The 14,532-nt window shown below is 35.2% G+C and overlaps 2 protein-coding genes and 1 pseudogene across 2 annotated transcripts in view; all 3 read right to left on the bottom strand.

Annotated features, from left to right (window-relative positions):
- Window positions 1–14,532, bottom strand: part of LOC108969315 (guanine nucleotide exchange factor DBS-like) — a 57,966-nt gene that overhangs the window by 24,332 nt on the left and 19,102 nt on the right. The gene's annotated exons all lie outside the window — the stretch shown is intronic.
- Window positions 5,039–5,518, bottom strand: LOC108969332 (annotated as a pseudogene).
- LOC108969331 lies at window positions 5,425–8,759 on the bottom strand. The gene is made up of 6 exons (XM_018933975.1): window positions 8,475–8,759; window positions 8,108–8,408; window positions 7,839–8,042; window positions 6,526–6,997; window positions 6,270–6,463; window positions 5,425–6,197 (listed from the first exon to the last, which is right to left on the bottom strand). The coding sequence occupies exons 2-6, from the start codon at window positions 8,354–8,356 to the stop codon at window positions 5,523–5,525; spliced, it is 1,794 nt and encodes a 597-aa protein (XP_018789520.1). The 5' UTR covers window positions 8,357–8,408; window positions 8,475–8,759; the 3' UTR covers window positions 5,425–5,522.

Here is a 14,532-nt window from a genome sequence, read left to right as displayed (position 1 = left end):
AAATTTATTAATTTAAATTTTTTTATTCATTTTTATTTGTGCTAATCCTTTTTCCGGAATATTTTTTTTCGAATATGTTGTTTTTACAAATCGATATAAATACACATTTTARGTATGCATGTTTATATTGGTGCGATCAAAATTTAATGTCAAAGAATTCAWTTATTTTYTTTAGTTTTATGTATGTATGTATTTACAGTATTTTTCAAATTGTGTATATAGCATTCATTTTGATGGCTATCGGATTCCACAGATTTTATATACTTTCCTGACGTGATCATTCGTTTCTTTTGGCTAAAATTCGATTAGTACTGATATCATGAAAACTTCTATCAGTGTATAATTTTGAGCTGAATATGGTATGTACTTGTACTTGTTCATATACAGGTCTAACGGTTTTCATAGCTTATTGGAATTTACTCAAAGATTTTTCATGAATCGTATATGCAACAAAATTCCTAACACTGAAAGTTGTCTACTGTCTTTGTGTCTAAAGAAAAGAAGATATAGGGATACAAAAAATATATATAAAAATTTAGTTTCTGAATATTTGCTACAACGCTCCTTAAAGTATAATTCTATTTAAGACAAATGTCAGTATCCGAAATTCGCGTACAGAACTCTACGCAAATGAGGCAACAGGCATTAAATAATATAATGTTCACCCTTGATTAAAAATACATTTTTTTTTAATACTTTTAATGTTAGTTTTACAGTTCCTTATAAAGCAAGAATACAATACAATTTAGCACATAGAGAAATTTTGATCTATAAAAATCAACAAATAGGTTATCCTCTGAAGCTTTAAAGCTCCTCAGTATTCCTTAATTGGCCTTTGACAAGAGATTACGTCTAATAAACCATAATTGCAATTGACAAGGGCCTTAAAACACCAAAGCTTTCAAGGAATTGACTATAGCACCAAAAATTATACAGGTTAGGAAATTTGTATTAAAAATTTAGATTTTAGCAATGCAAAATATATATGTAAATTGCAAAAAACAGCTCATTTACTGTMGAAAAAAGCCTGGACAAATAATATTTTTCCGCATTATCTTGAATGATTCATTTGATTCTTATTACATAACTGTATTAAATCACATTGCATACTCATTCCACTTCAAARCAAATTCCAGAACCAAAATTTTATGTTTTGCTTAATGCGCCAAAATGTAGGCAACATTTATTGACTTAGTTGACATTTACACGAAATAGAACTCAGCGAAATTGTGTGAATTGATAACGAAAGATTTGATCAGATAATTTGCACTTATACATATATGAATATGTATAGCTTTATTTATACAATATATAATGTAATTAATGGCATCGCTTTCGTAGAGTAATTTGATTAATAGAGTATTAAGTCTACACTTTAGTGACACAGCCGAACAAAAACATTAAATTTTTTTCAGTATTTTCACGCACTCTCATGTTTGTATGTATTTACACTTGTATACTATATATGTATGTGGTTAAGGCATAGCTAAATATAAGCGTAAGGCATTTCAGCTAGACAACACTGCTAATGCAATTAGAAGTCAACGCTCGTGTACGTCATTAACCTGCGACAGATAGGCATTCCTAAAAAACAAAAAAAAAAAGCGCAAAAAAGCTAAAAGCGAACGCATGACAAAAACACGCACGGAAATGTGACAGCGGCAGAACAAGTGAACTAGTACATACTAATGGCAGTACGTAAGTACCGACCTATGTGCTAATGTGCAAGCGATTTTGCTTAACAATGTTACACGAACTCTGTTACATACGTTTTTTACTAGCTGAATGATACGTGCACTTTTCCAATACTTTTTAGGCACTTTCCTTCGAGATGCTTAGCTCCACACACACACACACACACACACACACTTTCGTTTACACGATCACTGCGAGCTCGTACAGGTATTTAGAATCACTAAGAGTGCATTTTTTCAAAACAAAACACTTTTTAGATTGCTTGACCAGCTTGGCAATCACTATGCTTGAATTTGATATTTATTAAGAATATGAACTTTTGTTCGAAAAAAATTGTCTCCACGAATTTCGACGTTTTTGAAAATTGCTTGCGGCCTTCGCATTTAGCACTGAACTCACGCGCTCCCACATTAGCCAACACTGGACAGTCGCAAACGCGTTGGATGCTTTCTAAGTGGCRTTACTCTCAGCTGAGATGGGCGCTGCGTGGAGCGTTTGGCATGGAGATCGCACCAAAATTGGCTCACCAACAATGTAGCGAGCTGGGAGCMGTTTGTCTTTGTTGTACTTTTGTTATTCTCCCGCTTGGCTATGACGCTAGTGCTCAGAATGCTCTATGGCAGATTTWCTTAATGCCAGGGTTGCCAGTTGAAGTTTATAAAATTTGTATGTGATTTTGTAAATATTTTTTGGAATACAGAAAAAATTGGGTTTGAATTAAGAACATAATATTTAAGATTTTAATTCTGTTTAATTATTATTATTATTTTTTTTTAAGTACAATGAATTTAAATTTATTTATTTTTGAAGGCGAATTTTTGAACCAAAAAGTTCCCATTGTATTATTATTGTCTCGGACTGACGTATGGAATTGAAAGCATAMAAAGCCTGAAGCCCAAGCGACATCGCGCTCTAAGTTCTTGAAAATTTCAAAGAATGAGGCTCATTTCTGGCTCAACGGKTATGCCAACAAGCAAAATTCCCGCWTTTGGAACAAAGATCAACCTGAAGAGATTCAAGAGCTGTCCTTTTATCTAGAAAAACAACCGTTGCCTGTGGTTTGCGGGCCGGTGGAATCATCGGCACATATTTGAAGCTCATGATCTCTCAAACACTTGGTTTCAACAAGATGGCATCTCTTCTCACACATCGCATAAATCAATACATTTATTGAGAGAACACTTCGGTGAGCAGATAATTTCAAGTGTATGGCTAGTCGATTGGCCACCTAGATCGTGTGATATCACATCGTTACACTTTTCATGTTGGGATATGTAAAGTCTAAAGTCAATGCAGACAATCCCGCTTCGATTTACCAGTCGAAATGCTTGAACGAGCCATCGAGTATTGGACTCAACTGATGGATTATATGAGACGTAGCCGCRGCCTTGTGATAGGTCACGCACAGAGGAGGTGTACGATTGTTTCCTTATTCATTTATCAGTTATTCTCCAAATCGATAATGCTGCTTTATGGTGGCTGAAAGTCTGTATTTACATTTGCTTCACCATCTTGAATTTTGTTATAAATTTTCATCTGTTGTCTTTACTGTATTGGGTACAATTCCTTGGATTCGTCTAAGATCCTGTCTTTGCCAAAAATATTCCTGTTACTAAGAATACAAATTATGTACAAGTTGACCTGACAGTGAGCTTAAAACCTTACTACATTTTTTGACTATGCTGAAAATAATCTTCGGCGGCGACCAATCTAACAGTGTCGACAGGTTATCTGTATATAACCAATAAATGTAGTGATCTCGGGTACTTAAATAAACTTTTCTTTTCATATATTATATATAGATATTATACAATAATGTACCATGCAAACCAGAATACACACGTCGTCAACTTCTTAAAATTTTTTTTTCTATACATACTTTTTAGCATCCAAGCATAACTTCTGCACAATTAGTAAAATAGATTTTTTTTATATAGAATAAGAGGAAAGTTTTGGCCATAAAGTACCTCACATATGATGTCATTAGAAGAAGTGATTTATGGATATAGCTCAAGAAATTCTTTACTACTAAAATTAGAAAMAATTCTAAAATTTCCAATGAATAAAAAATCTACCAAAAAATCAGAATTCCTCCTCAGTTGACAACCCTGCTTACTGTTTAAATGTTAARTGAATTTATTCTAGAGAGCGTGAGAGTCGTTAACAGCGTTATGCTACGAGCGAGTGCCAATAAATTAAAGCTTTATCGCCGAGTTGCTTATCAAGCACATGCCACTCTTTTGTTTACAGCAATATTTAATGTTGCTGATATTGATAAGATATGTAAACAATTTTTTCTGTTTATTTGTATGTGCGTAATTGTTATGGAGTTCTATGATGAAGGTATAAAGATGAGAATGCTTATATAGTTAAGGCAAATATTTTCATAAAAGTTTTGTGTAATCGAAAAAGATCCATGTTGAAAGAGAAAATATTTTCGGTTATGGTATTTACATATATATGTAGTTCTTACAGTAAATATAAGTATATGGGTCGTAGTACTTGCTCTTAATCACACCAAAATAGACGGGRTTATTGAAATAATTGATTCCCTTGAACAAATCAGTATCGGTTTCGAATATGTGCCTAGAGAAGAAAAACCAAATCGGACACTGTGTTTCTGTAACAACATTTGACAGGCTAGTTTGYCATCGAGTAGGCTTCAGAAAAAATTCGACCAAGAAGAGTCTCTGCAAACTTCTTCGACWAATTTTTATTTCTGATTAATGATAMATTTTTCTGCTATAAATTCGATCGAAAGGAATGTATGAAAGTTCTAAAAGCTTTTGTCCTTTTGTCAAAATCCGATTCTTGTATAGAAATATTTTATATTTGATAGATATCTAATCGAAACTTGACAATCGCTGCAGTCTCCGAAGAAATTATTCAYATTGAACCACTATAGCATATAGCTGTCACACAAACTGCCCGATCAAAATCGAGTTTTGTGTGGAAAYTTTKTTATTTGAGAAGTGCAGTGCTTCGAAGTTAACGTGGTCCTTTGTTTATTTCCAAGTTAGTCCGAGGATCTCAGAAAATTCAGAAAATACATGSGTTTAAGCTGTGATATCAAAAAGAAATCGACTTACGTCGGTATCAATTGGTGATAASTTCTGATTACAACCCAAGCTTGGCCAAAGATGATCTTTTAAAACCAACCACCGAATGACATACRTATGTTCTGCGAAACCTCTTTGTTTCACGACAGATCAGATCAAGAACTTTTTGTTTCTAATCAACTTTTCATAAAAATTATCAGCYCCGGAGAACACTAAGACACCACAGCTTCCATAAAAATGTTGACATTTTATTATACATACATATACATATATAAATATTTAGGTTATGTATGCTTTACATGCATTTTCAATTATAAGAACACAAATACAARTACTAAGCTAGTTTATTTTCATTTACTTTATCAGCAGTCTCGCACTTTGTTTGCGATTGAAGATTTCGCTCGCATTCCTTGTATGACACGCCCAAGCCGAAGCTGCTGCCCAAAATCGGTGGCCACATGCGTCGTATAAACAAAAGTGTGACGAGAAATCCGATGCCAAAACCGGCGCCRCCTTTAATTAGACARTCCGTCCAGCACTTACYCATGAGCWTGTCGAGCTTCTCCTCGGGGTAAGTATCGAACGACACATGCGACTTTAAAGTGGCGGSCGTTTGCGAATTCACAGCGTTGCTGGAGTCCATKGTGTTGTGTTTATTTTGCGACATTTTAWGTTAAAAAAAATTTCAGTGAAATGTATTGAAGTTTAAAAAARTTATTATTGCGTGTGGGGTAACGTCAAAAATTTTGAAATTACTGCTAAAAGCTTTTAGTCAAACTTTTTTCTTAAGAAATACGGCATAGGAGGCAACGGCGGCGGCGGCGACGGCAGAGGTAGCAAAGGAATTGGATTTAATAATTCCATATAGATCTTTAGACTCTCTAACCTWACGTAAGAGATATCCTGCGGTAATACGATATGTAAAAAGTACGAACGTACGAATTGCCAGAAACTCGCACACGCCGGTGKATACTCCAACTTGAAGAGCAAGTACAGCTGTATGGCGGCGAGTAAGGCTTCACCGAGCGGCAAGTGGTAACGCACATCGCGCCAAGCCACTATGTAKCGATTGCTTCCCGGCGTTTTCCCCAACAAGACAAATATGCATGGATGCCACTCGTTATAGCTGTCCACCTCACTTTCGTTTTGCACAATACGCATGGTTTCGCGCTCTGATTCGGCGGTGCTGTAAGGTCGCGAGTTCTCYGACGTGCTGTAACAGCTTTGCGGGTGCATGATATCATGCATCATGTGAAGGAACGTGAAATTTTGATCCTTATTAAAGGTTACCATTTCACTTCTGTACTGTTCAAAAAACTTCAGAAATTTTCCATCTTTTAAATGTACTGCCATATATGAGAAGATATACGCATTGAAATGAGACAATTGCTCGTTGTAGTATTCTATTTTGCCGGGGTACATTTGTGCGAAGTCGTAGTTCAGCTGTAAAGTGCAAAGARCACAAAGAAAAAAATTAAATTGCTTTMAAAAATTAAGTAAGAAAAAGTCGTTTACCAATTGTCGGCTATTGGTGCCYTTGTAGGCTGCCCATTCAGCGAGGTAAGCTTCGAGTTGCTGCGTGTCGCCTGGTTGTAGTTGTTCGAGCTGTTCTCTTCGATACATCCATTTGTCCTTCCATATGTCGATCGCATCCATGGCATTACCACATTTGACGACGTCTTGCAGCCAAAGCTGTACGCGCCGCATCCCTGAAGGTAAGAATTTTCGCAGTGAAAGTAGTCCTTTTATTTGTTTATTTAGGTATATGTACCATTATCAAAGCGTTCTAAGCGATCTTCTGTTTTTGGACAGTTATGACTACCGGCAAATTGAAAGTACCCTCCGTACGCCAACGATTCTTTGTCCTCCTCACCTTGGCCGCCTGGTTTTGGACAATCGTGTCCATCATCACATTTTATAAACCCTTCTGGATCTAACGCTTCTTTATCCTCCTCACCTCGGCCGCCTGGTTTTGGACAATCGTGTCCATCATCACATTTTATAAACCCTTCTGCATCTAACGATTTTTTGTCGTCCATACATTGGTCGTCTGGTTTTGAACATTTGTCTCCAATGTCGCATTTTGCGAACTCSTTTGGATCTAACGCTTTATTGTCCTGCCACCACTGGCGTTGTGGTATCGGTAAATTAAATATTTTTATTTGTTTACGACGAAGGTAATTGTAGTACCTTCTATGTAAGCGGCCACGACTTGTGCTGTTCTTATGCTTATACCAGTCGCGCTGTAAAAATATGGATCGAGTGTTTTGGTAATGAAGGTGAAATAACTCAAATATACCGGAGCTGCTCTAACCTSGGCCGAAAATGCTAAAGTTCAACGATATGGGTTTTGGTTTTTGCGAMTAAATAYCTCGAACCAAACTCAGGCTCTTGTTACTATTTGTACGGYTAGAACAGTCGGCATCATCTCAAAATAGAGGAGAGTCTATTCAAGAACTATTTTCATTCTGCGTAATGTTTTAGAATATCTTTCGAGTTCAAGATTACTAGATTAGACCTTAATTAGGTACTAATCCATTAAATATAATTAAAAGCTACTTTGATGGACTTGCCCAGCTAATAATCTGASTCTAGATACTTAGAACCAATTGCTGTGACGAGACCGCATAGTAMTATCGATATATTCCACGAGACCTAGACTTACACAAAAGCTCTTGAGTTCGCTTAAGGTCAGATCAACTATTTATTAGACCATTGCTGGGAGTTGAAAATCAAATGTAAAAAATAGTGTAACAGAAATTAAAAAATGGAAGTTAAAAATCGCCCAAATATTCATCATTTCTAAACATAGACCTTTATAGATTATAAATCTATATACAAAATGTACCTTAAGCATTTCTAATAAGAGTACTTTAAGAAGAACCGAAATCAAATCAATGTTATATCAAATATCCTAGCTCTAATTGGAAAGTTCGACTTCGCACTTTCACTTTCATTCTAAAAGATTTGTAGGAAATGACGATTTGCGTCGTCTCTATCGTAGTATTTAGTAATATGAAACAAGAGGTATGCYATAATTTTTAACCTTCTTACTTACGCAGATTTTATCCTCAATTGGCATACCTTTTTTTCTGTAGGAAAATGTCGTTTTATCTGTTTGGCCAGATCAGTAGCTATTTCTGTTTTTAAAAGTATCTTATTAAGCCGAAAGTACTTAATTATGGCAVCAGTAAGCTTTCGACGCTCCGCTTTCGTCAGAATATTGCCATTCTCTTCATACGCTTTTTGACAATCAGCCAGACAAGTGGGTATCATAGTGGTCAAAAGCTTACGGGATTGAAAAAGAAAAGTCGTCACTAATTAAAAACAAACGTTTCATAAGACTCTCATACATATTTGGGACAATTTTGGGCATTTTCGGGCTTATTCAAAGGGTGCTCATCAATATCTGAAAAGCCGTCATCGCGATCTGATTCCAGTGTGTTACGGTTCAAGACGCCGACATTATTTTTCAACGCAGGTTTTGTTGTTGTCACTTCTATTGGTCTTACAGGCTCACTTTCTGGTTTTGTTGTAGTTTTTATTGGTGTTGCAAGCTCGCTTTTTGCGGACATCGTTGATTCCGTTCGTGGAGACTCCATTTCTTCTGCACTCAGTTATATGAGTGAAATAGTTCTGACTTTACCGTGTATTCTAAGGAGTTTACGAATATTAAGTTAAAACTCTTGATCTGCCTACAACTGTAAAAAATAACAGTACCTTTACAGAGCCGAAAAAGGTACTGGCCTTTCTCTTTGTCGATTTGGAATAGATTCCTCTGTTTGATTTAATAGATTAATGACACTTCCTTGTTTTCATTATAGTTCTTCTTTTTTAAACACATTTTTTTATTAACAGAACGGTACATTTTTAAGAACACAGTTACTAAATTTAATAAGCAGAGTTCGATGGAATCACTTTGTCAAACACTTTTTCTTCACAGCTAAAGCACGATTGTTTAGCGAAACATTCTGTAATCAACTGGCGCATGMGTTAGCGAACCGGCAAAATAACATGGACCCACAAAATAACAGAGCATATAGCGGAATCCACATACATATATATTTATGTATGTAATATATAAACATTTAGCTTCGATTCTAAGGCTTATATGACAAGAGAGCTTTGAGGTTTTTTGAAAACTATAAAACACTCTTTACTTGGCACTTTGTTTTTTGGTCTCTTTCGTTTGCTATACAGAGAGTTATAGAGATGGCAATCCCGTAATAACATAGTTTTAAGACAGAGTATAATTTTTGTTACATAATATTATAAATATCATAAAGAAAATGTAGAAATAAAGACAGACTTTTGTTTGAAATTATTAAACATAGTGGTTGAAATAGTCGAGAGAGAAATTTATGAGTCAGAATCCCGATAATATATATAATACAAAAAATTAATAAATAAAGTTTGTTATATGTAGCCTTTTACCGACTTAAAAGCCGTCACTTCAGATACCTGGGTTCCATCCAAGTTATCGTCCATTATCAATAATTTCTTCTAATAGCGGCCGCCGTTTTTGTCAGAAAAAATTAAACTAAGTATAACTTAAAACAAAAAAAAAAAATGATTAAAAAAAAAAAATTGAAAAGCCTACAAAAGAAAAGCCCGAGTAAGCTTCTACCAAATATATCTACACTTATGTCTGCATATTTAGAACTGTACAAAAAATATTTTCATAATTTCTATCATACTAAAAGCTTATAAGATCTTTCATTYGTTGAGCCATAAAAGGAATTGGAGTAAAATCTCTTTTCTTCATATCAAGTGTCTAGATATAAGCTTCAACCTTAAGGCTTTCCTTTAGCAAAATATGCTTAATACTTTTTAAGTCATTTGGTGTCAGTTGTTTGGGTTTTGGGAGCAAAACTTTTAGGTGCTCTTTATAGATCAGAAAATAGCTAATAAGACGATCTATAAATGCATCTACGGCATAGAAGATCTTTGCATGTAGTTAATGCTGAAATTCATCTAGTTCTGTATTAAGGAAAAGAGTTTCCGTTTTAGTGAAAGTTGAAAAATTATGTTATAACTAAGTTTTTTCAAGAGAATTAAGAAAATAGTACATGCACTAATCGGTACAACATTTTATGAAATAGTGATGCTATGAAAAAGGTAGAGTCATAAACTGACGCAATAGTTTAATATATTCATATATTATATAATTGAGGTAAACCCCTAGTAGAACCGTAAAAAACAGTTCTTATTAGTGGCTCCCTTCCATTGGACTATGGTGACTATATATGCAAATGAAAGCCATAGTACTCTCTATAATAATATCTAAACTCTTAAACTATACTAAATTAATAATATTAATACTAAACGAACTCTTCAAATATTTATTGTGTCGTGATATATATATATGATAACAATTTGAACAAATTTGGACTGTACTGAACAAAAACACAACCAAATATCATCTCTTAAACCAATTTTTCATAAACTCTTTATAAATCTCGGCTGGATTGTTCCTGAGAGTTAAATCTGTCGAATATGGTGGCTGAGCAAAAAAAAAAAAAATTTGGTCGTTTGCGACGAATCTATTTCATGTCGACGCCTCGAAATGGGCAAGTASTATTCCCTATTGACCGCTTGATCCACTATTTTTTATGGCGCGAATTCCGATGAGAYATGGGTTTATGAGTTTGACATGCAAACAAGTCAACCGTCATCGGATTCAGTCGGTTGCAGAGTTAAAATAAAATACGCTGACGGAGKTAAAAGCCATCCCAAATAGTGCTCATGGAAAGTGTTTCGAGGACTGAAAAATCGTTGCCATAATTTATATTTTGCCAACGTGTGTATATGCACAAATCGTTGAGAATTTAGGCTTGAACGCGGTGAAAGACCTTTTGCAAATATGATTTTTAGCTCAACTATTTTTATTAGACATTATTCCATGTTTGTGTCAGAGTTTTGTGTTACTGATACGTACATTGTTTATTCTTCCTCTTACGTCAGTGGGCAAACGGATCTGGTTACAACTTTTTTACCTCATTATTTGCAATTAAGCGCGTGGTGATCAAGTCGTAGAAAACTATAACGGTTTATGTGTACATGTCTTTTTTTTATATTATGTAGAGRACAACGATGCGTCAAAAAATTTACAAAAGAAACAACAACTTAGTACAACTTTTGTAGAGCAGCAAGYAGCTTGGCGCTGCTGTTGTCATAGCTTCTCACATAGACGGCAGCTGCCAGTTACTGTTATCGGCGCATAAAGCATTCTACTAACGTATTCAAATTTGGTTGATGTTCAGGGAGCATCACACAAATACTTGTACATAACTACCCSGTGTATTGTAGCACTTGACAGCAGTCAAGCTTGAAGTGTTGCAACAGTAGTGGCAGCAGCAGCAGCGCTGAATGCGACGACAGRCGACGGCCTGGATAGGCTTTCATTTAGTTATTCATTCATTCCGCCATTCATTCACTGGTGGGCAATCACTGCAACAATGCTGTCACCCACTTCCCGATTACATGGCTCACTTACATACATACACCACACATAATAATATATGCTCGTGCTAGAGCCAACGTGGGTCCCTTACAAAGTTAGTGGCATGTCAACGCYGGTGTCATGTACTGTTATGCGTGGCAATCATAACTGACTTATGCAATATTCGTGCACACAAACACACACACGCAGACAAAGGAGTGGAGTTAAAATACGCATACATATGCAGATACTCTCAAATTGAGTGAGTRTGTAACGCGACAGTTTCTGATGCATCTCGTTGACATTTCGAGGATTGGGTAAGTGGGTAACAGACATTGTATGTGCGAGAGCAGTTGTAGGTACATATCTATGTGTGGTATGCTGCCAAGCGTGTAAAAATGTATGAAAATATCTCCTCTGCTTGTGCATTAAATGAAATGGCTTGTAAAAGCTATTAACATAAAGGCTCATAAAGACTTGCATTCATTCTGAAAAATCGACGTATGCATGTGTGTGTGAGAATATGTGCGTAAATCTGCATTTTATGACTTTATTACACGTAAAAATTGTATTTTGTTGAAGATTTTCCGCTACAATAAATATTATAGTTGATATTGGAATTACATAGCGTTTGACTTGGAAAGTTATATCAAAAGTTAAAGGAATTCTGTATTTAAAATCAAAGATATTCATAGTATTCATTCAGGCRCATGCAAAATTGAAAAACAAATTCAAGTTTTTTCTTGAGATCAAGCAGCATGACTTTCCTAAAGATTTACAATAGATTTGTATGGGAGGATCTTACTATATTTGATCTTCATATTTCAATTACTGTGTGTTKGGCAGYAGTTTTTTATGGCCCGAAAGGTTTRRCTGGCKATTTTTACCATGGCAAAGAAATTATATAACACACTTGCTTAAAATTTTGTGTTTCCAATTTCACGGCTACAAAATCATTGAAAATGTTGCAGAMATGATTGGCGGACTTAAAGCATCCAGTGAAGGTAGTGAAGTCATTGAAAATTTGTTGGCATCAGAATCATAGCAAATGATAGACTGAACTCATTTTGATTAATGTTTTGCATATGAAGCTATCGCAAAGAAGATGATTCACAATGTAGCTGAGGATCCCACAATCATTTAGTTCCTCATTATAGGTGACGAGACAAGGGTTTATGATTATAACGTCGAAACTATCTAACAATCTAGCGAATGGCGGTTAAAATGTTAACCGAAAATGAAAAAAATCCAGATTCGCTGAAGGCACTGATCTTCCAAGCCAAGGATTTTAAAAAATGTATGAAAAATTGGATTGCATGCTTACYTTGGCTCAGAAGTCTATTTTGAAGGCGATAATAGGTGTTGTGAAAAAAAAAAAAAATTTTTTTTTGTCCAGTCCGGGTCAAATTTGATCACTTGGTATTTCATGCAATTGCGTATTTTTACTTAAGGAAAAAGAAGGTTTTTATCGGGTGATCCTAATAGAGCTACTTCTTTTAATCGCTTTTTTTGATAGATCATGCGTGAGTCGGGTCAATCTGTCATGTTTGGTTTTGTTCAGAATTTTATGGCCTTTCATCATGGAAAGACTTACGCCTKAAAAACGTTTACAAATCGTTCAACTTTATTATGAAAATTCACGTTCTGTAAAGAATTCGCGCGCATCGCTCAACTTATGGTCAACATAATCGACCTACTGTGTGTACTATTGGCAACACCATCACTCATCTTGAGACCCAACATTCATTATTGGATCGTATTCGAMCGAATAGACCACGACCACGCAGTGAACTAATTATAGAAGCCGTAACTGAAAGTGTGCACAAAAGACCGTGAAGAGGCAACTCGGACTGAAATATGGAACGATTTGGTGGTAAGCAAGCAAAATTGCCGCACTTGGGAGAAAAGCAACCTGAAGGGATTCAAAAGCTGCAATTTCATCAAAGAAAAGACAACCGGTTATTTTTGGTTTGTGGGAATCGTTGTGGCGCCATGATAACCGACTCTTGGATGCCTGAAATTAAAGCTCGTGATTTYGCGCCACTTCCAAAACATCGCATCAATCAATGCATTTATTGATAGAACACTTCGATGAGCAGATAATKTCACGGTCGGTCAATTGACCACCAAKATCGAATAATATTACACCGTTAGGCTCTTTAAGCTGGGGRTATGTAAAGTGKAAGGTCTATGCGGACAATAATGCTTCGATTCAGGSCTTGGAGCAAAACATCACGCACGTTATTCGCCAGTTACYAGTCGAAATGTTCAAACGAGTCAACGAAAATGGGACTCAACGGATGGACCATCTTAGACGTAGCCGCGGCCAGCATTTGAAAGAAGTAATCTTCAGGTAATAAATGCCAAAATTATTCTTTCGAATKATAATAAACATTCAGATTTTAGCTTCGGTGGAGCCGACGTTAACCATTTATTTACATACTATTCAGAAACAACTTCAWAAATATAAAGTAAGTAACCCTATACAAGGGTAGATCACTGGTCTTATGATCTTAAACGATGATGGTGAGTGAGGCTTATACAAATTCTTGAATTCTCTAATTTTTAAGATTATAAAAGAAATACTTAGTGAAGTTTTGAAATTAAGCTACTTATATTATTTATTATATTGTAAGATTTTACGGTTTTAAAAGCATTTCGCATTTTCCCGACTTACTTTTGCCGCCATTCTTTCGTTTGCTGCTGAACGGGTTAAAGCATTTAACATTTTTTATAAACAAGCGTTTATTTCTTCCCATATTTCTTATTGTTTTTGTTTTCACCCACACTTTAGAACGCAAAAATATATTCTGAGTACTTTAGCTTTATATGCTGCTTTAAACTGACTTGAATTGCTKTCTTGCAGTTTCGAAGCACTCTTGACATTAAATTTTTGACATATAGTAGACATGAATTTTTGTAGCACTATGAACCAATATTTGATAAGCCCGATGCACTAAAATATATTATTCATCACTTATAACTGTAATCGTATAATATTTGCACCACACTTTGAGCTCAACCTTGCGAGCCGTTTAAAATCGGAAATGCSACTGTTTCGGCGGCGTTGAAAAATTGCGGCAAATGTGCCAGTTAAATGKGCAATTGTTTTATAATCGTTAAATCGTAAGAAAAGGAAATTATAAAGTAATGAAAAAAGAGTTATAAAACACCTGCAAAATATGGCAAAGCCAAAGACTTCGTTGCACAAAAAAAAAAAAATTAAAATAATAATAACAATGTACGTTTCAAATATTAAACGCTTTAGTAATAAGAAAAAACGTTAAATTCGTCTGCACCGATGATAATGTACCCTTCACAGGTGAATTTCTTTTA

Source organism: Bactrocera latifrons, unplaced genomic scaffold, assembly GCF_001853355.1.
Source record: "Bactrocera latifrons isolate USDA-ARS-PBARC rearing strain unplaced genomic scaffold, ASM185335v1 scaffold_249, whole genome shotgun sequence".
NCBI classification, from domain to species: domain Eukaryota; kingdom Metazoa; phylum Arthropoda; class Insecta; order Diptera; family Tephritidae; genus Bactrocera; species Bactrocera latifrons.
The sequence above is the reverse complement of the archived record's forward strand: the minus strand, read 5'-3'. Positions and strand labels throughout refer to the sequence as shown.